Source organism: Budorcas taxicolor, chromosome 17 (assembly GCF_023091745.1).
Source record: "Budorcas taxicolor isolate Tak-1 chromosome 17, Takin1.1, whole genome shotgun sequence".
Classification (NCBI taxonomy): Eukaryota; Metazoa; Chordata; class Mammalia; order Artiodactyla; family Bovidae; genus Budorcas; species Budorcas taxicolor.
The window spans coordinates 53,493,476-53,518,882 of record NC_068926.1 but is presented as its reverse complement, the minus strand read 5'-3'; the positions used below and the strand labels follow the sequence as shown (position 1 = coordinate 53,518,882).

At 44.9% G+C, this 25,407-nt stretch overlaps 1 protein-coding gene across 1 annotated transcript; it reads left to right on the top strand.

The window, feature by feature from the left end:
* Positions 1-8,423: 8,423 nt before the first annotated feature.
* Positions 8,424-25,108, top strand: PSMD9 (proteasome 26S subunit, non-ATPase 9). The gene is made up of 6 exons (XM_052654726.1): positions 8,424-8,593; positions 12,686-12,788; positions 15,654-15,859; positions 18,014-18,115; positions 23,366-23,454; positions 23,778-25,108. The coding sequence occupies exons 1-6, from the start codon at positions 8,456-8,458 to the stop codon at positions 23,803-23,805; spliced, it is 666 nt and encodes a 221-aa protein (XP_052510686.1). The 5' UTR covers positions 8,424-8,455; the 3' UTR covers positions 23,806-25,108.
* The last annotated feature ends 299 nt before the right edge of the window (positions 25,109-25,407 follow it).

Genomic DNA, 25,407 nt, shown 5'->3' with positions numbered 1-25,407 from the left:
GAGAACAGAGGGCATGTGGGCTGGCCAGTGTGCCCAGCTATTATCAGGGCTGGTGCAGCTGGGCAGGGCCAGCTGGGTGGGGCTGGTCTCTATCTCTTTGGGCACAGGGCCCACATGCTTGAACTTTGGGGTGATGGGCAGCTGTAGCACCAGGCGTCAGTGATGGCCTGGAGGGTCCAGAGAGTTCCGAGTGGACCAGTTGCAGTGCACAGCTTCCGATTGTGGTGGCTTCTCTTGTTGCAGGACATGGCCTTCAGTAGTAGTTCCAGCAGATGGGCTCAGTAGCTGTGGCTCGTGTGTTTAGTTGCTACGAGGCTTGTGGAATCTTCCTGGACCAGGGATGGAACCCCGGTCCTCTGTACTGGCAGGTGGATTTTTATCCACTGTACCATCAGGGAAGTCCTGGATACTTCTGTGATCTTAGGCCACTTCCAGCTCAGTGGAAGTGAGTCTCAGTGTCCCAAACCATGGGTCCCCAGGATCTGAGGTGCCCAGGACAGAACACTGTCCTCTGTTCTCGGCTTTGGAGCGTTGAGTGCTGTCCTGGATTTTGTTGGTTTGGCCTGTCCAGCATCCATTCCTCCTCTAGCCACAGCATCTTACTCTTCCTTTGGGGAACCATCCCTTCTCCCTTTCTGCCCATGTGGTTTGGGAACATGTTGGGGGCTACCCAGGTGTAAAGCACTTGCCTGCCAATGCAGGAGACGTAAGAAACACAGGTTCTATCCCTGGGTGGGGAAGATCCCTTTGGAGGAGGGCATGGCAATCCACTCCAGTATTCTGGCCTGGAGAATCCCATGGACAGAGGAACCTGGCGGGCTATAGTCCATAGGGTTGTGAAGAGCTGGACACAACTGAAGCAACTGAGCATGCATGAGCCAGGACTGGCCAATGAGAATCTCTGTGATTGGTTCAGGTTTGGGTGTCTGACCAGAGCCGGCCAGTGTGGGTTTGCTCTGGGACTTTTGCTTGAGAAAGAGGCTCTCTCTGGGGTCTGAGTTTGCTGAGCCAATGGAACACTACTGCGGTGCCCATGTCTGACTCCACGGAGGGAAAACGTGCCTGTGTGTGGAGCCGGCATGGAGAAAGCAGTGATGAGAGGAGACAGATTCCTGATATCTGAGTGACCTGTTCTAGACATACTTCTGGGTAAGTGAAGAATTTTTCCTCCTTTGCTTAAGCTCCTTTGAGTTGGGTTTCTGGCATTTACAACCACTAATTCTGACACAAAGAGAATAATAGCAACAACAATAACTGTCTATGAGCACTTATTCAATATCAAGCACCAAAGTTGGTTGGCAGCTGTCTGTTCAGCAACTGGCATTGATATTGATTAGCTTTGCTGGCATTGGAGTTCCCTGGTGGTTTGGTAGTTAAGAATCCACCTGCCAAATGCAGAGGTCTGATCCCTGGTCTGAGAAGATCCCACATGTCATGGGGCATCTAAGCCCGTGTTCCACAACTACTGAGCCTGCAGTCTAGAGCCCGTGCTTCCCAACAAGAGAAGCCACCACAATGAGAAGCCTGCACCCCATAACTAGAAAGTAGCCCTTGTTCACCGGCAACTAGAGAAAGCCCACACATAGCAAAAAAGACCCAGCACAGCCAAAAAAAAAAATATAGATGTAGACTTGCTGGCACAAAATGATAAAGTCAACAGACTTATGGCAGTTTTGATTATTATTTTAAAATTCCCTATGGATGATGTACCTCTGTGGTGGGTATGGAAGGTCCTTTCAAGGAAGGACTTGGGGGGATGGGGGAAGTGGCTAGCTGTCAGCTCCTATGGGATCTCCTGCCATTGCACAGACTTTGCCCCAGGCTGCCTCTGCCCAGAGCAGCCTCCATGTGGTAGCTGAACACGGCAGGAGTAAAGGTGGCCATTTCAGCCCAGTGGGGGACAGTTCTGACCAGCAAGTCTGTCTCCAGAGTCCCTGTTTGGGATGATCAAATCCTGTTGGGCCTCCACCAGTGACTTCTCCTTCTCCCAAGTCTGGCTTCTCCATGTTCATTTCACTGGTGTGAATCCTTAAAAACATCTTGTACCCCATGCTCTGTCTCAGTCTCTCCTTCTGAAGAACCTATTCTGTGACCAGCCTTACTACCTGCGCCTGGAGTGGGCAGGACTCCTTGCCTCTCCCCACTGGGTGTGCCGCTCCCAAGCACTGGGCCTGTTTATCCTCTCAGCTCACTGTTAGTTCTCCCATTTTATGGATGAGGAAACTGAGACTCAGAAAGTTGAAGACTTGCCTAAGTGATCAATTGTCCACTGTGATTAGAAAATGCTGAACCAGAAGGTGGAACCAGATCACCTTTATATCATTATGTTTGCTACTGTCAAAACCAATCCCTTTATTTCAAGGTGTCAAGAAGTTTAGCAACCATTGGAGGAATATGTATGTGAAGGCTGTGATCCAAACTTAATGATTTTTAAAGTCAAAAGCAGGTTCTGGCCAGCATTTTCTATAAAGAGCCAGGTGATACATATTTCAGGCTTTGAGGGCCATATGGCCTCTGCTAAAACTATCCAACTCTGCAATTGTATCTCGAAAGCAGTGAGAGGCAGTATGTAAATGAATTGGCATCATGGTGTGCCAATAAAACTTTATTTACAAAAACTATTTGCAAAAACAGGCAATGAGCAGAAAGAGACAAGCATCCATATTCGGACTGAGAGTTAATATAGTTCGCTTGCTCCAGCCCTAGACAATCAATAAAACAATTAACCTTTAGTTTGTAGCAGTGTTGAATTCTGTAATAAAAGGACTCCTTATGGCCAGTTACAAACTGCTAACAAAAGGTAGTTTGAACTTGGAGTTGAGAATCATATGTGCAGTAATATATCACACAGAAAAATAGACAAAAGCCTAGGTAGTAATAAAATGTAATAAAATTGGGAATCGCCTGGTGGTTCAGTGGTTAAGGCTTTGTGATGTTACTGCTGAGGGCCCTGGTTCAGTCCCTGGTTGGGGAACTAAAATCCCATAAGCTGTGTGGCAAGAAAAAAAAGATGAAAATGTAGTAAAATAAGAAATTAGGAAGTGATGAGATTTGAACATTTTTTACCTTTGTTTTTCATGAGAGTTTAGTTGTAAGTGTATATTAAACTTTTTTCTGCTTTTTAATGTAATTTTTAATGTACATAATTTAATTTTAAGTACTCTGCTGTCTTAAAAAAAAATCTCCCAAACTTCCTGAAGAATTCACAGTGGGCTCTCCTGAGCCAGTAGGAACTGCTGTGCGAGGTGTAGGAAGCAGGAGGCCCCCATGGCCAGGGAAAGGGCAGAGGCCATCAGTGGCCCTGGAGGAGGAGAAGCTGTTATAACATCAAGGCCCAGGGCACATCAAAGAGGTTTTCTATCTCCTTCTCTGGCCAAACAACTATGACGTCAGTCACTCCATTATTTGCATAAACTGAGGGTGAAGTTACTCAAGATCAGCCGCTGATCCCTTCCAGACTGAACCTGTGACCCCATCATCCAGAGTCCCTAAACTTTTGAACATCTGCCGTCCTTCAGTTCGGAAAGCTGACTTTCATTCTTCACAAGGATAACAGAAGAGTTAGCTTTGGCCTTCGATTTGCTGTGTTGCCTTCAGTATATTGCTTAACCTCTCTGAACCGCCTTTATCTATATCTGAATATTAGGGAGAGCTGTGGTGAGTCTCTGGTACCTACAGGGATAGGAGTGATTATGTGTCCAATGCTTGGCATTTAATATAAAAGCCTTACGAGGTAGGTGTTATTTTTGTACCCATTTTACAGTTAAGGAAACTGAGGCTTAGAGAAGCTAAGTGGTTCATACTAGTAAGTGGTAGAGTTTGGATTCATTCTGTCTACTCCAAGTCCAAATTTCTCATTTATTTTTTTCTCACGTGTCTCCCTGCATCTGGAGATCTCCAAGATTTTTATAGTGATAGGAGTCTGAGAAATCATTAGTTCTGCAACTTGAAACCCAAATGCCCTAGAAGCCAGGAGAGTGACAAAGAAGAGAGAAGAGCCAGGTGGGACTGTGGAGTCATAGGGCTCATGCCTTGGCAACAAGGACAATGATTATTCAGCTCCAGCCATTTATCCCTGGCAGGAATGTGGGCCCAGTTTTGCCAGGTTTTGTTCAAGAGCAGCTGAAAATGTGAATTCTTATGTGAAATCCATTGATTTAAAAATTGTTTTGTTTTGGGGAACTCCCTGGCAGTCCAGTGGTTAGAACTCCATGCTTTCACTGCCGAGGGCCTGGGTTCAATCCCTGGTCTGGGAACTAAGATCCCATAAGCCTCGCAGTACAGCCAAAAAACAAAAATGCAAAAACCAAAACACCTTGGAGTTCAGCCTGTTGGTTTACAGATGCAGGAACTGAGGGTAATGGACTTCCGGTTCCCAGTAGGCCAGGGCAGATGGAAAATATGGAAGATTTGCAGAGTCCTGGAGGCTGGCAGTATGACTGTGACCACCCAGGTATTGTAGGTAGCTCTTAGGTCTTTATCTCAATTCCATCTCTCCTGGCCTCCTCCTGAAATGAAAATGAGAAAGACGTGGATGTCTGGAAGAGGCAAACAATGTAAGTTCCCCTAGATCTTGGCGGCTTTGTAAAGCAAAGGCTCTCTTATTTGCCTATGGCCACCGCAGGTAAACTCTGTAGAACAATTGGAATGGGGAAGGAGCAGATTATTCTCCCTGTTGGTTCCCTTAGAATCCTTGATTCAACACTCACTTGGACTTCCCTGCCAGTCCAGCGGTTAAGGCTCCAAGCTTGCAATAAAGGGGTGCGGGTTTGATCCCTGGTCAGGAAACTAAGATCCCACATACTGTGCAGTGCAGGTGGCCCCCAAGTGCCCCCTCAAACAAACAAAACCCCCCAAATGAACAAAAACCCCACTCAGTCAAACAACTGAGGCTAAGCCTCAGTCCACATCCTCTGAGTCCTAAGTACGTGGGACACACAGGTAAACATACATTAAGGATAGCAGATGGAAATGCACTGAACAGTCCAGCTCTGAGGTAGGTTAGAGAATGAATTTCAGGAGAGGTGATATTTGAGCTAGATGGATCTCTCAAACCAGCCTGGCCTGAGACAATGTCTTAGGAACGGAATCTGCAGGAGCTAAGACCCAGTGCTAAGAGAGACTGAGCAATAAATAAATGGGCCAGAAACTATCAATTTAGGGTGGCTGGAAATAATTTTGTCTCTATGTGTTGGAGGGGTCAAAAGGCAAGCAGGGATCAGAAGGGTCTTGAAAGATAAGAGAAGGTGCTGGAAAGCCATTAAAAGCTTTTAAGCATCAGAGTGACAGTGTTGTTCTTTGGGTTGGTTATTCTGGCTGCTGTGCAGAGAATGGATGAAAGGGACAGTGAGAAGCTGAGACAAATTCAGAGCTCTCAGAAATCTGGGGTGATGGCATGAGAGCAGAGGAGGAGGTGATGGAATGGCTTTGAGAGCTATGAAAGCAGTAGAAGGGACAGGATCTACGTCATTATAATAATAACATTGACAATAACAACATAATATAGGGACTTAAACAATAGCTCTGGTTTCTGACGGTTAAGGCGAGAATCTTTTCCCCTCCCTTTTTTTGGGAAAAATTTCAAACCTCAGAAAAGTTGCAAGATAGTTTCCGTGAACACCCAATATACCCTCACCGAGATTTACCTACTGTCACATTTTGCCCCTCTTTTTCTCTGTGCCTCTGTTTTTATACATACAGAGATGTATACATATGTGTTTGTATGCATAGCTTTTTTTCCTGAACCACTTGCAAATTTGTTTCAGAAACCAAGATACTGAACCTCTAAACACTTCAACATTCATCTCTTTTGAATAAGGAGGTTTTTCTAACACATTCACAATACCGTTAACTTCCTGAGGAAATTTAATATCCAGATACTATAATGGAGACAGAGTCGGACATGACTGAAGCGACATAGCAGCAGCAGCAGCAGCAGCAGAAGGAAATGGCAACCCACTCCAGTGTTCTTGCCTGGGACATCTCATAGACAGAGGAGCCTGGTGGGCGACATACAGTCCATGGGGTTGCAAAGAGTCAGACATGACTGAGCACACACATACACACACACACACACACATATACACCTTAATATAAAGTCCATATTCAAATTTCACCAATTGTCCCAGAAATGTCTTCTAAAGCTGCTGTATTTTTAATTTTATTTTTAAAAATTCAAAGATTATGTGTTGCAGTTATTGTGTCTCTTTTGTCTTTTTTTTTTTTCTTGCATCAATGTTAGAAATGTTTATTTAAAAGTGGTAATTGAGGTGAGAGTTCCCTGGTGGATGAGAGGTTTAGGATTTGGCACTTTCATTGCCGTTTGGTGCACAAAAAGAAAAATGGTGATTAGGTAATTGAACAAAATGTAGGAGGCCTAATGTAATTGGTTCTACTTTTTTCTATGTAGAGATTATTTTAGCAACTTTTTATTTTGAAATAATTTCAAAGTTACAGAAACATTGCAACAAAATTACAAAGAATGTTCCTGTGTGTTTCACCCAGAGTCACCAATTATTTATACTTTGTCACATTTTTTTTCATTTTCTTATCTACAAATATATATACAGATTTTTTTCTGAACCATTTGAAAATAAGTTGCTTCTCTTGCCCCTAAATACTACAGGGTGTATTTTCTAAGGACATTGTCTTATATAGCCCAATGCAAGTATCATAATCAGGAAATTGAACTATATTTGGTATTAATATAGTTATATTAATATATACTACTATATATTAATATATGCTAATATAATAACTAAATTTTGTATTTTACCCATATTCAAATTTCCCCAACTGTGCCAAGGATGTCTTATAGTCTTTTTTTTTTTAGAGAACCAAGATCTAATTAGTGTTCACATATTGCATTTAATTGTTTGTCTCTTTAGTCTTTAAATATATTTATTTATTTGGCATTGCCAGGTCTTAGTTGCAGCATGTGAACTCTTAGTTACAGCATGTGGCCTCTTAGTTACAGCATGTGGCATCTAGTTCCCTGACCAAGGATTGAACCTGGGGTCCCTGCACTGGGAGTGTGGAGTCTTAGCCACTGGACCCCCAGGGAAGTCCCTTTAGTCTTTAATCTAGGTGATTGCCTAGCTTCTGTGTGGATATTTCACAATAATGACATATTTGAAGAGTTCAGCCAAGTAGTTTTGAAGAATGTCCCTCAATTTGGGTTTGTCTGTTTGTTTTTCATGACTAGATTCAGAGCAAACATGTTTGACTACTAGGTAGGTGATGGTGTGTCTTTTTCAGTGCAAAATGTCAGCGGGAACATGTTAAGAGGTTGTGTCATCTTTTGGTTAAGCTGGGTTCAAATCGGGGCTGCTTATTTTGCTAGCTGGGCAAGTGAGTCATTAGATGATTTTTCTCAGCTGTCAAATGAGGGTAATAATAATCCGGGTTTATGAGTTTGTTGAATTAAAAAAAAAATTTATTTGGCTGTGCTGAGTTTCAAATCTTTGGAGCATGCGGGATCTTTTTTTAAGTTGCCACATGTAAACTCTTGGTTGAGGCATGTGGGATCTAGTTCCCTGGCCAGGGATGGAACCCTGGCCCCCTGCATTGGAAGCCTACAGTCTTAGCCACTGGACCACCAGGGGAGTCCCAAATTTGTTGAATTAATACACATAGGGCCCTTAGAACAGTGCAATGCATTGTATTTGATAAATTATTAGTATTGATATTATTGTTGTCATCAATACTATTTTTACTGATATTTATAGAGACCTTAATATGAGACACACTGAGTCCAGTGCTCACTACTTTGCCCTTCTAGCACCTAGGACAGTGTATGACACAAAGGAGGCATTCAATAAATACTTGTTTGCATTTTGCAAACAGGTCAACACTATGTCATATGAATATCATATGTCATATGAATGTCAACACTATGAGATAGATTGCTATCAATAGCCAACCAACTCACGGATGAGGAAACGGAGGCTCAGTGAAGTGATTTATCTAGGCCACTACTGGCAGTAAGAGGCAAGAGCTGGGATTTGAACCCAAGCTTATAGGCTTTGTAAAACCAGGAATCTGAGTATTTTGTAAACCCTCAAGGACTGCGTAGATGCAGCGCTGAAGTGGAGCGCCACGCACAGTGCGCTGCCCCATGCATACAGGAGGCGCTCAATACATAGCTGAATGAATGAGAAAAGAAAGCGAGTCAACTAGAGAGAGTTCATCATGCCCTGGTCTGGGCCAGCGCTTGGGTGGGACTGGGAATCCATCCGTCCTCATACCTCCCGCCAAGAGTTACCACAGGACCACGTGTTCCAGCAGGGTGTGGTTTCTGGTGACCACGCCCCACAGACAAACCACACCTTTTGCTTTTCCGGGCTCCCGCGAACAGCCGAGGTGTTTTGGCCCGCGCGCGGAGCCGTAGCTACAGTTTCCTCGGGCGTCCGCGGCCGGGAAACCGGCTGATCCAGGACCCGGGTAGACGTGCACAATGTCGGAGAAAGCAGGGAGTCAGAGTGGGGGCTCCTCGGAGGCCGGCGGTGTAACTGTCAGCGACATTCAGGAACTGATACGGCGCAAGGAGGAGATCGAGGCCCAGATCAAAGCCAATTATGAAGTGCTGGAGAGCGTGAGTGTGGGAACTGGGCTCCTGGGCGGGCTGGGAGGCCCCGCAACGCATTCCTGACGCGGCCCCAGGCCGGGCAATGAGGCAAGTAACGTGAATAACTAGGAAGGATTCGAATCGATGTTCTAGCAAGCATTTATGGAGCCCTCACTGGGAGCTGTGTTAAACGCTTCACATTGGTTAACGCATTTAATCCTCCCAATAATCTTTTGAGGTGAGTTCTATTATTTCACCCATTTTAGGGATGGAGAAAGAGACATTACTTAAACCTGCCTGAAGTCGCAGTTCAGTTCAGTCGCTCAGTCGTGTCCGCCTCTTTCAGGGCTAATAAATTTGCAGAGGCAGGGTGATAATCATCTCTGTCATCAGTCGTACAGTTACCAGATGTCCTGTAACCACTTTACCTTAGAGCTTCTTAAACTTTAATGTGTACGCGAATCACCTGGCGATCTTGTTAAAATTCAGATTCTGATGATGCACGGGTGTGTGGAAACAGCTACTGCATTTCTGCAAATTCCCAGCGATGCTGATGCCACTGGTGTAAGAACATAACAGGAAAGGTTTATTATCCTTACGGTATAAGGAGGAAACTGGGGCCAAGAGTGGGGCAAACCCTTGCCTAGGGTCCTGTACGTCGGAAGTGGCTGTGACGGGGTTAGTTCTCAGGTCTCCCTGGCTCCAAAACGGATACAGTTTTTCTTAAGCCACCTAGCGTAAAACCACAAATCAATTTGCCGAGGAAAAGTAAATGAATTACATGCTATACAGGGTGGATGAAGTGCAATGTAGGTGATGGTTATAAGATGAAGTATCATGTGGAGGCCAGGGTACCCTTTCACTGGGTGCTGACTGTGTGCCTGAATTGAGCTGGTTTATGTGTATGGTATATCCTGGAATCCTCTTAACTGCTCTATGAAGTTGATATGTTACTCTGGGGCTCAGAAAGGGGAAGTCACAAGATGAGATTTAGATCTTATGCCTAGGGAATCCAGAATCTGTGCTTTCAAGTGGTTTCTCACACCTGAGTTATTTTTCTACTGCAGGCAGGATGCTGTGTCTGTATACCTCCTGTACTGTTACTCCCTTGTTATTTTCCTTTAAGTTAACTCATATTTTTTTACTTAATTTTATTTTTAAAGGAAATTTTGTAACTTCACAGCATATGAAAACATAAGAATCTCTTTCCTTAAATATGAAATAATGAAAGTGATCCCCCCAAAAGGTGATCTATCCATTTATCTCTCACCTGATGAATGGATAATGAAATGTGGTCTGTCCATACAATGGGATATTACTTAAATAAAAAACAGTGAAGTGCTACATATGCTACAAAAGATCATGAACTTTGAAAGCTAAGTGAAAGAAATTCATCGCAAAAGACCACACATTTTATGATTCCATTTATATGAAATATCTAGAATAGGCAAATTCATGGACAGAAGGTAGATTCGTGGTTGCCAGGGGCTGAGGGGAGGGGGAGATGGAAGTGGCTGCTAGTGGGTCAGAGTTTCTTTTTGGAGGGTGGTGAAAGTGTTTTTAAATTGATTGTGGTGATGATTTCATAATTCTATCAATATTCTAAAAACCACTGAATGGTACATTTATTTATTTGGCTGCACCACGCAGCATGATCTTAGTTACTTGACCAATGATGGAAACTGTGCTCCCTGCAGTGGAAGCACAGAATTCTTAACCACAATGGCACCCCACTCCAGTACTCTTGCCTGGAAAATCTCATGGACAGAGGAGCCTGGTAGGCTGCAGTCCATGGGGTCGCTAAGAGTCTGACATGACTGAATGACTTCACTTTCACTTTTCACTTTCATGCATTGGAGAAGGAAATGGCAACCCACTCCAGTGTTCTTGCCTGGAGAATCCCAGGGACAGGGGAGCCTGGTGGGCTGCCATCTGTGGGGTCGCACAGAGTCGGACACAACTGAAGCGACTTAGCAGCAGCAGCAGCAGCAGCAGACTGCCAGGGAAATTCAGAATTGTACACTTTAAATGGGTGGATTCCATAGTGTATGAATTATATCTGAAGAAAGCTGTTTTTAAAAATGGAGAGGCCCAGATATAACAAGTGATCTGGAGATAATATGGAGACCAACACCACTTTTTCCTTGACTACTGGAGGGTTGATGATAATTGGAAAGGGAATAAGTATTTTAGATTCAGGGTTATTAAATGCCTTGTATATGAGTTGCCAGTGGCCCAGGTCCCAACGTTGGAAACCAGTCTCTGATGCAGTATTGCCTTACTGCAGTCAGGAAGGCCAGTCAACTCTTAATCATTGTGAGCATACAGGAGGCAGACACAGATATATAGCCCCTGGCATATTTATACCGTATCTATAGAGAGTCCTGGGTTAAGGGAGTATACGAGACCCCCTTCCCCATGAACAGAAAACAGTAAGTGTAACCCACAGGCTTTCAGAAAGAAAGGGAGAGACGTGAATGGAATCCCTCCCCTTGGAACCTGTGTACACTCAGCAGTTGGTCTCTATGCTGATCATTACAGCCCTCATTTATTACTTTCTGTGTGTATTAATTTCCTGGGGTCACCATAACAAATGATCACAAACTTGGTGGCTTGAAACAGCAGAAGTTTATCCTCTCTTAGTTGTGGAGACCAGCAGTGTGAAATTAAGGAGTTGGTAGGTTTGATTCCTTCTGGAGCTCTGAGGGAGAAGCCATTCCCTGCCTCTCTCCTAAATTCTGGTGGCTCCTGGCCATCGTTGGCTGGTGGCAGTGTCATTGGATGTAGGGGCCACCTGAAATCCAGGAAGATCTCTTGCGATACTTCACTTAATTATATCTGCAAAGATCATTTTTCCAAATAAGGTCACGTTCGCAGGTTCTCGGGGTTAGGACTGGGACATATCTTTTGGGGGCTGCTATTCACCACTCTGTGATTGTATCTGGCACTGTGCTAAGTACCCTGCTGCTACTGCTGCTAAGTCACTTTAGTCGTGTCCGACTCTGTGTGACCCCATAGATGGCAGCCCACCAGGTTTCCCCGTCCCTGGGATTCTCCAAGTAAGAGTACTGGAAGCACCCTACGTAGGTCAATTAGTTAATTCTAAGAACAGGTGTGAAGTGAGGTGAGTGTCATTTTTCCCATTTTATAATTGAGGAAGCTGAGGCCCAGAGAGGTGAACATATTAACCAAGGACACCCAGCTTGTATGTAGCCGAACTGAACTTGAAATCAAAGTCTGCAAAAACCCAGCTGTATGTCATATAATATGATTCATTGCTGTTGTGCACCATGCTCTGTTTTAGGTAGGAAAAGACTTTTAAAATGTGAAAATGGCAATTAAAATTTAAAATATGAAAATGGCAATTCCTTGGTGATGCAGTGGTTAGAACTCTGTGCTTTCACTGCCGAGGGCATGAATTTAGCCCCTGATCGGGGACTAAGATCCCACAAGCCATGCAGCACAGCTGAAAGAAACAAAACATTATAACAAATGTATTGTTTTCAATAGGGAATACATTGCCATGGTCAAAATTCAACATTTACAGTAGGATATAAGATGGAAAGTCTCTCTCCCTTCCCTGTCCCCAGGCACCCCTTTCCTCTACCCCAGATGGCAACTGGTAATATCAGTGTATCCTTCCAGGGATGAAAGGCCTGTTTGAAGGTCCCTTCAGATCTCTCTTTATTTTCAGAAGAACCAAAGTCCTGCCTCAGCTGGCTGCTCTTGGGGGTTTTTACCCTCCTCTAACCTCCAAGGTCACAAGCCAGGTGTCAGCTGCCCATAGGAAGGAGGGTCTGGAGGAGTTGAGGTAGCAACTGGCCTTGAGGGTGATGCTCAAAGGAGTCATTAGTTTTATCTGTACTGCTCTAATGTCAGAAAAGAGAGTGGGTCCACGCATTACTGGTGTTGTTAAAAGTCAGCTAAACAATGGTGCCCACCTGCAAGGGCAGTGGCGGGAGGGCGTGGGAGAGGGCCCGGCCTGTGTGAAGTGATCCGTACATGGCCGCTGTGGTCACTGGCACCTTTGTCACGACTGCAGAGGAGCAGAGTCAGGGGAAGGAGGGCTCGAGGACTTCATACCTGTAAAATCTTCCTGACCTTGTTTCTTCCCTCCAGCAAAAAGGCATCGGGATGAACGAGCCACTGGTGGACTGTGAGGGCTACCCCCGGGCAGATGTGGACCTGTACCAAGTCCGAACTGCAAGGCACAACATTGTCTGTGAGTGACCCTGGCTGGGGATGTTCCCCCACCTTGCAGCAGGAGGTGTACAGGGCACAAAGAAGTCACCAGTATTCCATATGCCTGCTTCCCCCTCCTCTCCCTTGATGGGATCATCTCCTTGTCCCCATGGAGAGACTGAGAACTATGGGAATGGGATAGACTCTAGGGGTCTATATTTATGGTCTCATTTTTCTTTTTTTTAAAATCCCTTTTTTAAAAGTTTGTTTTATTTTTTGGCCTCACCATGTGGCATGTGGGATCTTAGCTCCCTGACCAGGGATCAAACCCATGCTCCCTGCATTGGAAGCATGGAGTCTTAACCACTGGACCTCCGGGGAAGTCCTGTGGTTTCATTTTTCATTTTGCTTTTAGGAACCTTGCTTCATTGTGGAAACTTTTATTGCAGTAACAACAGAAACCCAAGGCAGCTATGGCTTACAATCCCAATCAAATCAGTTACATGTGAGGAAGTATGTTTTGCTGTTAATGATAGTGACCCGACTATGGACATTCAAGCTGAAAATAGCTCAGTTCCTCAGTAAAGACATTTGGAGGTCGGCCGTGCAGGGCTGGTCTTCAGAAACCCAGGCTCTGCCATCCTTAGGAAATCTTGTCCGTCTTCAGGGTCACCATATCCATGTGGCAGGCGGGAAGAAAGGGGAGGAAGAAGGTAGGAAGGACACAAGCTCCTGTGCCAGCTGGTACACCTCCTGTTAAGGATCTGTCCTGCAAGTCCCATGCCCACGTCCTGCATCAGTTTCTGCTTTCCTCGTATAGGCTCCCCCGCCTGCAAGAAATGTACCCCACAATGGGCATGTTGCTATCTTAAGTAAAATATCTTATGTATATAGGTGTATATAGTGTGTCCCTGGAGAAGGAAATAGCAACCCACTCCAGTATTCTTGCCTGAGAGATCCCATGGACAGAGGAGGCTGTCAGGTTACAGTCCATGGGGTTGCAAAGAGTTGAGCATGACTTAGCACCTAAACAACAGTATAGTATGTATGTATGTGTTTATTATCAAGGAACAGAGAGAGTGAATAGAGGTTGGGTAGTTTATTTGACTTCTGTTTCTGCTGTAACAAATCATCACAGACTTAGTGGTTTAAAATGTCACAAGTTGGGACTTCCCTAGTGGTCCAGTGGTTAAGACTTTGCCCTTCCAGTGCAGGGGGTGTGGGTTTGATCCCTGGTCAGGGAACTAAAATCTCACACGTCTGTGGCCAAAAAACCAAAACATAAAACAGAAGCAATATTGTAACAAATTCAGTCAAGACTTTAAAAATGGCCCACATCAAAAAAAAAAAAAAAATCTAAAAAAAAAGTCACAAATGTATTATCTTACATTTCTGAAAGTGAGATGTCCACGTGGGTCTCGCTATGCTAAAATCAAGGTGTCAACAGAGCTGTGTTCCCTCCAGAGAATTCATTTCTTTGTCTTTTCCAGCCTCTAACAGCTGCCCACCTTCCTTGACTTGTAGCCTTTCCATCTTCAAAGCCACTGGTCACTTCTCTCCAGTTTCTGAGGCTGTCATCACGTCTTTCTCTCATTCTCCTGTCTCCCTCTTTTACTGATAAAGACCCCTGTGATCACCCTGGGCTACCCCTTGAATAATCCAGGATTGCCTCCCATCTCAGGGCCCTTAACTTAATCCCACCTGTACAGCCTCCCTTGCCATGTCAAGTAGCAGATTCACAGGGTCTGGATTTAGGATGTGAACATCCTTCCTTGGGGCCACTTTTCATGCTGCCACAGCTAGGCAACCAGTGATTTCTACAGCAAGGGCATATCAGATAGAAGGGAGCTGATCATCTGCATTACTCCTCCCACTTTATTAGCTTCTTTTGGGCTGCACTGTGCCTTTGTTGCTGCACTCAGGCTTTCTCTAGGGCTCCTCTTCGCCGCAGCACGCTGGCTTCTCACTGCAGTGGCTTCTCTTGTTGCCGAGCATGGGCTCTAGGGGCTGGGCTTCAGTAGTTGTGGCAGACGGGCTCAATTGCCCCACGTCATGTGGAATCTTCCCAGACCAGGCATCAAACCCGTGTCCCCGGCATTGGCAGGCGGGTTCTTAACCACTGGCGCACCAGGGAAGTCCTACTTTATCCCCTTGATGACTTCTGTTTTACCTGTGTGAATCTTGACTCTATCTGCAGCATACTTTGGTGTAAGTTGTCTTTAGGTTAAAAAAAAAAAAGTTACCCAGACCCCAGCCACTCTGCTGGGCTGGCCTGCAGAGACAGCTTACTCGACTTACTTTGTTCCCCACATTTTGAATTAACTGGCAGTACTGAAAAAAATCAGAGGACTTCATCCCCAAACTCCTGGTTTCCAGCTGTTTTCACTGTTGCCTCTCCCATGCTGAGCACCACCAGTCGGGTGTTGCTAGATGGGGCATCTTCTGGAAGCGTTAAGAGAAAAGTGAGGTCCTCCTTGGCTCCAGCCTGCTTCACTTGGTCGCTTGCTCATGGCTCTGCCCCTTGTGTACGCTTGAGCTTCTGGCCATGGATTCAGCTGGACGAGTCCCTCCTCCTGCTCACCTGTCAGGCCTCCACTGAACTGGTGCTACCTTTGGCAGGCCTTCCTTGATCTTCTAGACGAGCCAGGTCAGGGCCCATGGGCGGGTCAGCCCGCATCATGGTCATCAGGTGTCATTGTAATCACTCATCCCTTGGCTGCTCTCCTTGCGGGACTGTAAGCTTCATGAGGGCAGCCCCTCTGTCTTGTTTGTAGATGAGCCCTCAGTGTCTGGCTCAACCTCTGGGTTAAAATATTTTATTAAATATTTAGTGAATGAATGTGGGGGACATGTCTCATGTCCTCTGCTGTCTTTTCTTGGCCCCTGATACGATGCTCTCCTTCAGGCCTGCAGAATGACCACAAGGCAGTGATGAAGCAGGTGGAAGACGCCCTACACCAGCTGCATGCTCGCGACAAGGAGAAGCAGGCCCGGGACCTGGCGGAAGCCCACAGGGAGGCCCTGAGCCGCGACCAGAGCCAGGGCCTCAGCCCTGCCCAGGCCTTTGCCAAAGTGAACAGTGTCAGCCCCGGCTCCCCCGCCAGCACCGCAGTAAGCCAGGGCTGACTCCCTGAGCCCACAGCCTGAGGGTGCCTTGAGGTGGACTTGAGGCTGGGGCACTGTGGACAGACAGACCCACACTGTCTCCAGGGCAGCAGACACCAGGGAGGGCCAGCGGGAGTTAGGCCGTGCTGCCCACTCAAGGAGCCATGAGGGAAACCCTGGGCCACAAGGTGGAAGGCGATAGATGTCACAGGAGGGAAGGAGGCTCTCTTCCTGGGCCTGATTTTCACTGGGCGTTAAGTAACAGGCAGGAGAGTGACAACAATAGCTGCCACTTACTGAGCCCTTGCTTTGCAACACGTGTCCTGCCAAGTGAGCTCGCCTGGTGTGTTTTGACAAGTTTTAACAGCTTTAATTGGGATGTAGGTCACATGCCGTAACTTTTATCCATTTAAGGTACATATATGATTGAGTGGCTTTTGTTGTATTAACAATTAGGAGTCAGATTTTAGAGTATTTTCATTGTTCTGAAAAGAAACCAATTAGGCATTACACCTCAACCCCCGATCTCCCTTAACCCCTGGCACCCACCAGTCTGCTTTCTGTTTCTATGAATTTGCCTGCTTTGGACATTTCATATATGAGTGAATGGAATCATACAATATGTGGTCCTCTGTGTCTGGCTTCTCCCTCTTAGTATCGTGTTTTCAAGGTCTGTCTGTGTTGGAGCATGTATGTCAACTTCATTCCTTTTTCATTTTCTGAAGTTTTTTACTGGAGAATAGTTGATTTATGGTGTTGTGTTAGTTTCAGGTATATAGCAAAGTGAAGAAGTTATACAGATACATATATCCACTCCTTTTTGGATTCTTTTCCCATTCAGTCCATTAGAGTACTGAGTAGAGTTCCCTGTGCTATACAGCAGGCTCTTATTAGTTATCTATTTTATACATAGTTGTATATAATCTCCCAATTTATCTCTCTCTCATGTTCATTCCTTTTTCTGAGTATAGTATGGTGTCTGGATAGATCACACTTTGTTTATGCATTCATCAATTCGTTTCCATTTTCTGGCTATTATGAATAATGCCTCTGTGAACATGACATACAGATTTTTATATAGAGCTGCAATTTATGTTGAATACCACAGCCACCCTCTGGAATAGGTACCATTTCACCCATGGGGAAAAGCCTTGAACCCCTGAAGTACTTTTTGCCAGGACACATAGCTTCTAGAGGGCAGAATTGGGTCCTGCCAGTCATCTTTAGTGATCGTAAGACTGTGGGTTACATGTTTTATCCACCACTGTGCACACGACACAGAGAAGGCAATGGCACCCCACTCCAGTGTTCTTGCCTGGAAAATCCCATGGACAGCGGAGCCTGGTGGGCTGCCCTCTGTGGGGTCGCACAGAGTCGGACACGACTGAAGCGACTTAGCAGCAGCAGCAGCAGCAGCAGTGCACACAACATCTGGTACAGAGTTGTCGTTGATCCGTGACGAGTATTTGTGGAAGGGATGGAGGAACTGTGATCTGTGTTCTGAGGGTCACTCTTGTCCTGGGTCAGCGTTATGCCCCTGGCTGCTAGAATGGGGCCTTCTAGGGCAAATGTGTCTAAATGCTGATTCCTGAACAAAGTAAGCCAGACTGGCCTGCCACTCCTTGCCCCCGCACCTGGGTCAGGACCAGGACCAGGACCAGAGAGCTTTGCCTCATGTTCCTCAAGGCCTGCACCACTGCCAGCTTTCACCAGGCAGTGGGCAGACCTGACCGGCCACCTTTTGCTCACTTTGTGCCTGGAGGAACCCCTGGAGGAGCTGGCCCAGTTACGCGCTGCCCCTCCCTGCCCGATGTATCTAAACCCTAACCTCTTTGCTTCGTGCCTGCCATTCTTCTCTGTGGAAAACATGCTCATTATTAAAAAAAAAAAAATCAGAGTATAATTGCTTTACAGCATTGTGTTTCTGTTGTACAGTGAAGTGAATCAGCCATACATATACATATATCCCCTCCCTCGTAAGCCTCCCTCCCACCCCAACTCCCATCCCACCCCTCTCAGCCACCACAGACCGCCGAGCTGAGCTCCCTGTGCCACACAGCAGATTCCCACTGAAAATGCGTGCATTAAGTTAGGACTGTCTGAGAGGGTGAAGCACACTGAAGCTCTCTCCTGACTTCCTGTTTTCTCTGCTCTCTTTAGGGTCTGCAAGTGGATGATGAGATTCTGGAGTTTGGCTCTGTGAACACCCAGAACTTCCAGTCACTGCAGAACATCGGCAGTGTGGTCCAGCACAGTGAGGGGGTGAGCTGGAGAGCGTGTGGAGTCTGGCCAGTGACCCCGGAACTGCCGGGGCAGGAGCTGTGGCTGGGGTGTGGGCCAGCTGCCCTCGGGGGGCTGTTACCCAAGCACAGTCCTTCCCGCACAGGGCCTTTTGGCTGTTCCCTCCGCCTAGAATGCTTATCCCCCTGATTTCTGGCAGGCATCGGGCCAAGAAGCAGTTGGCTGGTGTCGGTGCCCTGCTAGAAGTCAGGCCCTCATTTCCACACTGACTGACACCTTCATTCGGTCTGTACTTAGATGGAAGTTTATAATTTTGTTTTTTATCAAACTCATTAGTTTTGCACTTTATGGCTTGTATCTCCTTAAAGAAAGTCTTCTAGTGCTTTTATTGGTTTGTTTTTAGCTTTTCTTTAATCCATCTGGCATGTATCTTTTATTATTATTTTTTATAACAGTTTGACTGAGGTACAGTTTACATCCCTTCCAGGTCACCCATTTAAAGTGCATAATTTACTCATTTTTAGTCTGTTCGTAGAGTTGGGCATCCGTCACCACAATCAGTTTTATTTATTTTTAAAATTTTTATTTATTTATTATTTTTTACAATCACCTCAGAAAAAAGCCTCATTCCCACTAGCAGTCACTCCCATTTTCCCCATGCCTACCAACCCCTGGCAGCCACTAAACTACTCTTTGTCTCTACTGCTGCCAAGTCGCTTCAGTCGTGTCCGGTTTTGTGCGACCCCATAGACGGCAGCCCACCAGGCTCCCCCGTCCCTGGGATTCTCCAGGCAAGAACACTGGAGTGGGTTGCCACTGCCTTCTCCAATGCATGAAAGTGAAAAGTGAAAGTCCCTCTGTCGTGTCTGACTCTTTGCGACCCCATGGACTGCAGCCCACCAGGCTCCTCCCTCCATGGGATTTTCCAGGCAAGAGTACTGGTGTGGGTTGCCATTGCCTTCTCCACAGTCTTGCTTATTCTGGATATTTCATGTAAATAGGATCGTATAGTATGTGATTTATACTGTATATATATATACACACATATATACTGTGATATATCCTGTATATATACTAAGTGATATATATGTATCATTTAGTGTAGTGTTTTCAAGATTCATCCATGTTGTAGCATATGTCAATACTTCATTCCTTTTTATGACCAAATAGTATCCCATTGTATGGATAGGCCATACTTTATTTATCCATTCATTAGTTGACGAATATTCAGGTTGTTTCCACTTTTGGGGTATTATTATAGAGTAATGCTTCTGTGAACATTCTATAGAAGTTTGTGTGTGCACATATGTTTTCATTTCTGTTGGATTCATAGTTCATCTGAAATTAATTTTTGTGAATGGTGTGAAGCAGGGTCTCAGACATATTTTTTCCCCAAATGGATAGTAGTTGTTCCAGTATTGTGTATTGAAAAGTTAGTACTTTACCCACTCTTTTATATTGCCACATCTGTTATATGATTTTTGTATGTGGGATTCTTTGTTTCTTTGGTCTGTTTGTTGGAACCTTTCTGGGGTTTCCTAGAACAAATCCATTTGTCCTGCTCTGCTTCTCTTTAACCCTTTGCCAGAAAAGGTGTATTGGTGAGTGAAAAAAATCACCCCAAAACTTCAGCAACTTGAAGCTTCAAGCATCTATTAGCTCATACAGTATGGGGGTCAGGCAGTGTCCAGGACTCATGTAGCTGGGTGGTTTTGGTTCAGGGTCTCTCATGAGGTTGTGATCAAGATGAAAGCAGAGGTTGCCGTCATCTGAGGGCTTGACCGAGGTTAGAAAATCTGTGTCCGAGGTGCCTCACTCACGTGGCCGTTGGCAGGAGACTTAGGTCCTCAGCATGTGGGCCTCCACAGTGCTGCTTGAGTGCCCCCGCAGCATAGTGGCTGGCTTCTCCCCGAGTGGGCAGTCCAAGTGAGAGCAGAGAGCCGAGAGCAGCGCCTTCTGACTCAGTCTCTGAAGATTCACACTATCAATTCCGCCGTCTTCTATTTGTTAGAAGCAAGTCCAGTCCTCACTCAAAAGGAAAGGAATTAGGCTTTAACTCTAGAAGGAAAGAATTTCGAAGCATTTATTTATCACTGTGGCATTACACCTTTGTCATCTCTTTACTGTCCCATCACCATTTTAGTGAGGTTTCTAGAGATGATGCATTGTGTTATTTTAACCAAAGTCTCTGTTTTTTACTCCTTCCCTACCCCACCTCCCCAGCTTGCTAGTGTGTTAGAGTTTACTCATGTTCCTTGGGTACCTTGCTACATGTAACAATACTTTTAAACTTTGTAGTTGTCTGGGCTCATTGTTACTGGTTTGTGTTGTAAATATGTCTCTCTCTCTTTTTTTTTTTTTTGCCCCCTGGAAGAGGTAGTACTTACTAATGGCAAAAACAGGATGAAAAAACATAATGAAAAACCTCCCTCTCCTCCAGGTTCATTTCCTTTCCTCCAAAGGCAGCTGCTTTCCAACTGTGTCCTTCCAGGGACAGGTTCTTTGTGCATTAGCATACAGAGCTACTGGATGCTTTGATTAAGTTAAGGCCTGATGTACCCACAGCAGAATTCACCCTTTTCAGTGTGTAGTTCTGTGAGTTTTGACAACTGTATGTGTATGTAAATATCACCAAATGAAGATACGTCACAGTTCTGCAACCCAAAATGGCCTCATCCTTTTGTAGTTAACTTCTCCCCATGCCTCATGCCCAGGAAACCACGGATCTGTGCTCCACTCCTGTGGCTTTACCTTTTCCAAAATGTTGCATAAGTGAAACTGTGTAGTATAAAGCCCTTTAAGGGGCTTCCCTGGCAGTCTAGTGGTTAAGAGTCTGTGCTTCCATTGCACGGGGTGCAGGTTCAGTCCCTGGTCAGGGAACTGAGACCCTGCGTGCCATGTGGCACGGCTGAAAAAAAGTCCTGTAAGTCTGGCTACTTTCACCCAGCGTCCTGCATCTGCGGTTCTTCCAAGCTGGCATGTGCATCTGTAGTTCATCCCTTTTCACCACTGGGTAGTAATCCGTTGCATAATGACCCCCAGACTCTTCATCCATTTTCCCAGCATGGGACATTTAGGTTGTTTCCAGTTTTTGGTGGTTACTCATAATAGCTACTGGTTTCTAATCTGTCTCTTCTAGTTAAATACAGTCTTAGGCTATTTATAGCTAAAAAATCTGTTTTTGTTAACACTGAGGTGTAATTGACGTATAACATTATATGAATACTATTTTCAGGTGTAAAACATAATAATTCAATGTTTCTATATTTTGCGAAATGATTGCCACAATAAGTCTAGTTAACATCTGTCACCATACATAGTAGTTACAAGGTTTTTTTTTTTGTGATGTGTACTTTTAAGATTAGCAACTTTCAAATATGCAAGAGAATATTATTATATTCCATATTGTACAGCATGGTGACTAGTTAATAATACTGCATGAGTCCTTTTTGATAAAGGCAGTTATTGAACATTTTATAGGAAATTTCATTCTAAAGAATATAAATTCCAATATATCAAACAGATAAGTTGAACTGCTGGGATGGGCTGGAGGTGGGGTGGGGGCAGTATCACACTCTCAGGGCCCTGGGTCCTCCTAGAACCAGAGCTCAGCTTGAGAATCATGGATCTGGGTTTTCATGGTCTGCTCTGTGAATTGGAAAAATAAAATCTTTTTTTAACCCCATAGCATTCTATTGTTAGACATTTAGGGAGTTTCCAATTTTATGGAAACTTGGAAATTAACACCCTTGTAGACAAATCTCTGTTTCTGTAGATAAGTTTTTAAAGGTGAGTTTCTGGATCAAATGCATGTATTTTCAAAGGAAAAAAAATCTTAAAACAATATTTCTTTTTAATAAAAATAGTGTGTATTCAACCATAAAAAAAGAATGGTGTACTGATATCCTATAACAGTAACAATCCTTGAAAGAATTTGTGCTAAGTGAAAGAAGCCAGACACAAAGGGCCACATATTTTAGAATTCCATTTATATGAAATGTTCAGAAGAGGCAAATCCATAGAGACAGAAAGTAGAGAGGTGGTTTCCAGGGGTTGGGGAGGAGGGACTAGAGAGTGGTTGCTAATGGGCACGGAGTTTCTTTTTGGGTGACGGAAATACTCTGAAATTAGGTGGTGATGGTTGGACCAATCTCTGAATTTACTAAAACCCACTGAATTGTATACTTTATTATTATTTTTAAAAATATGTATTTATTTGGCTGCATTGAGTCTTAGTTGTGGCCACCTGGGATCTTTGTTGCGGCATGCAGGATCTAGTTCCCTGACGAGGGATCGAACCCAGGCTCCCAGCATTGGGAACGAGGAGTCTTAACCATTGACTACCAGGGAAGTCTCAAAATTTCTATTATTTTTAATTGAAGAAGAGGTGATTTATTTTTTTTAATTATTTATTTAGCTGCCTGGGGTCTTAGTTGTGGCACACGGGGACTTTGTGCTCTGTAGTGGCAGTGAGCAGCCTTGGTTGCCACGCAGCATGTGGGAACTTGCTTCCCCAACCAGAGATTGAACCCATGTCCCCTGCATTGTAAGGCAGATTCTTAACCACTGGACCCCCAGGGAAGTCCCTGAAGAATATAGTTGATTTATAACACATGGGACCTTTTAGGACATATATTCATGGATTCATGCTTCGCTGGTTTTGTTTTATTTTTACTAAACCTACTTATTCACTGTACTATATTTGAACAATACCTTATTGAGGGGTATTTTGGGTGTTTTCAGTTTTTGGAATTTTTAAATAGTCCGGGATGAATGCTTTGTTTCTTTATCATCTTGTACTTTTGCAAAAGATATCTTGTATGCACCTTTTAAAGGTTTTGTTGTTGTTGTTGGGGAGGTATGTTTCTCCAGGAGGATGGTACCAAATCTGTAGCCCCACTGGCTCCCCCCAGAGTGCCAAGTCCCCCACATTCTTGCCAGTTGCAGAAATTATGTTTAGAATAAGCATCCTGGGACTTTCCTGGTGGTCCAGTGGCTAAGACTCTGTACTCCCAATACAGGGGGCCCAGGTTCGATCACTGGTCAGGCAACTAGATCCCATATCTTGCAACTAAGACCTGGCACAGCCAAATAAATAAATAAAAGCAAAAAAAATATATTTCTTAAAGCCTCCTTACCAATCTGGTGGGCAAAAAACAAAACAAACAACCGCTCCCGCCCCCCCACCCCCCCAAGTATCTCAGCCTTCTAGCCTGAATCTCTTTGAATGCTAAGGAGGCTGAACATAAAATGAGCTTATTTTCCTTTCAGAGGCCCCTGAATGTGACAGTGATGCGCAGAGGGGAGAAACACCAGCTTAGACTCGTGCCAACACGCTGGGCGGGAAAAGGACTGCTGGGGTAAAGTATCTGTGTCCATTCATTCACACTGCAGTGTCTGCTGCATGCTTGTTAGACATAAAGCTGTAGGCAGGAGGTGGGGTCTTCGGGGAAGGAAGGGAATTTCCAGATTACCTGTAGCAACTCATGATGAATCTTTTTGGCAGGATTGAGATTGCAGGTGTGGAGATGAAGGGAGCCCTGGTCACTCTGGGTCTTTCATTAACTGGGTGTTTGTGTTGAATGAATGAGAAAGCACGTAGGTGAAAAGCTCAGAAGGGATCACTTCTGATCTTCTGAACGGAGCCACCAAACTTACATACTGTTTCCTTTTTTTCTTCCAGCTGCAACATTATTCCATTGCAAAGATGACTGTCCCTGAGGAATGGAAACAGCAAAGCATCTTCCTTTGCCCCAGACCTGGGTCTAGTGGGCTTTTCCTCCTCTTCTTTTCTGCCTGAAACTCAAGGATCTCAAAGAGACTGGACCCCTGAACTTCTAGGTGGTGGAAACGCTGTGGCCTCTCAGTTTAATCTCTCGGGATTAAGGCATTGTTAAAAACTTGATTTGTGTTTCACATCTCTTGCAGGTTAGGCCATGACCCTAAATGAGACTCCTCTGGATGGTGAGGAAGTGGGCGGGAGTTATTCTGGCAGGTGCTGATGTGACTTTGTTCTCCTAGAAATCTTTTTTTTTCCCCCAAATAAACCCAGTTTTACAGTATTGATATGATCATGTTATCACCCTTGGTGAATTTCCTATGAACCTCTCAAAGCAAAGCTCAGACAGGAGTTAGAGCCTCCTCATAGAAAGTTGGGCAGAACAGATCAACAGTTGTGCTGCGTTTGACTAACAATATCTCTGGAGCATGATTCTTCAGTGAATGAGGTTTCTAAGCACCCAGGCTGCACCATCTGCTTTTGCATTGCAGCACTGCTGCTCTGGCTACAGAAGTTGCACCCTCAGCATTTGGATCTCTAGGGCCACAGCTCCCTCTAAGGGGAGCCAGGAAGCACGCCTGGTAGCTCAGTATGGTGTCCGCTTCCTTTCCATAACCCACCTGAGAGCAGAAAGGTCCTTTTCTGGAATAAAAGACCCTGCAAGTTAGCCTCTAATGATTTTTCATAATTGGACCTCCTAAGGTGTGCTGACGTTACTGTTGAGAATCAGCAGGGTGTGCAGACCTGGCTTCTTGAAAATGCTGATTCCTCCTGCCTGCCTTTTATTTTCTTCCTTGAACATGGCAACGTGAGTTTAAGTGATACTTAGTGACTCCCTGTTTTACTTTCCTTCTCTCATCATCGTATTACAATGCTGTGACTCCACAGTTTCTGCTAGACCACTTTCTGTTTCAGAGGGCATTGGCACATTCTGCTGAACACATACTCCGGTTCCTCAGGACTGGATTTGCTTGGCTTGGATACAGATACCAGGTCGTCCTGACAAGAGTCAGTACTGGGTGTGCTCCTATCCATGGGCTCTCATGCTCAACTGGAAAGACCTCCTATTGAGTACGTGCCCCAAACCATGTACCCTAGCCAAATTTCCACTTGGATTTCCCCGCCTTGTAGTCACAGATGTACTGTTTACCAGTGTTTGCTGTTCAAATTGTTTTTTCTAATTCCATGTGTTTTCCAATCTCTTTTTATAAACCCTAGGCTATAATAAACATGGTTTGTCCCATCCAGTAATCCCTTTTATTTTTTTGAGATGTGTGTATATGAAGATCCCCTGGAGTAGAAAATGGCAACCCACTCCAGTATTCTTGCTTGGAAAATTCCATGGGCAGAGGATGGAGGCTACAGTCCATGGGGTTGCAGAGTTGGATAGGACTGAGCACACAGCCAGGCTTATCAACCAGCCTTGTGATATGAGGGTGTGGTGGGGTCGGGAGAAGCATTCAGCCCTCCTAAGACAGAGTCTTCTGCCCTCCTAAGACAGAGTCTTCTGCCTCAATGCCTTTGGCTGTTTCCT

Coding starts and splice junctions, on each gene's coding strand:
- PSMD9 (XM_052654726.1), top strand. CDS start 8,456: ATGTCGGAGAAAGCAGGGAGTCAGAGTGGGGGCTCCTCGGAGGCCGGC. Junction 15,860..18,013: donor GCTCCCCCGCCAGCACCGCA/GTAAGCCAGGGC, acceptor TGCTCTCTTTAG/GGTCTGCAAGTGGATGATGA. Junction 23,455..23,777: donor GCGGGAAAAGGACTGCTGGG/GTAAAGTATCTG, acceptor TTTTTCTTCCAG/CTGCAACATTATTCCATTGC.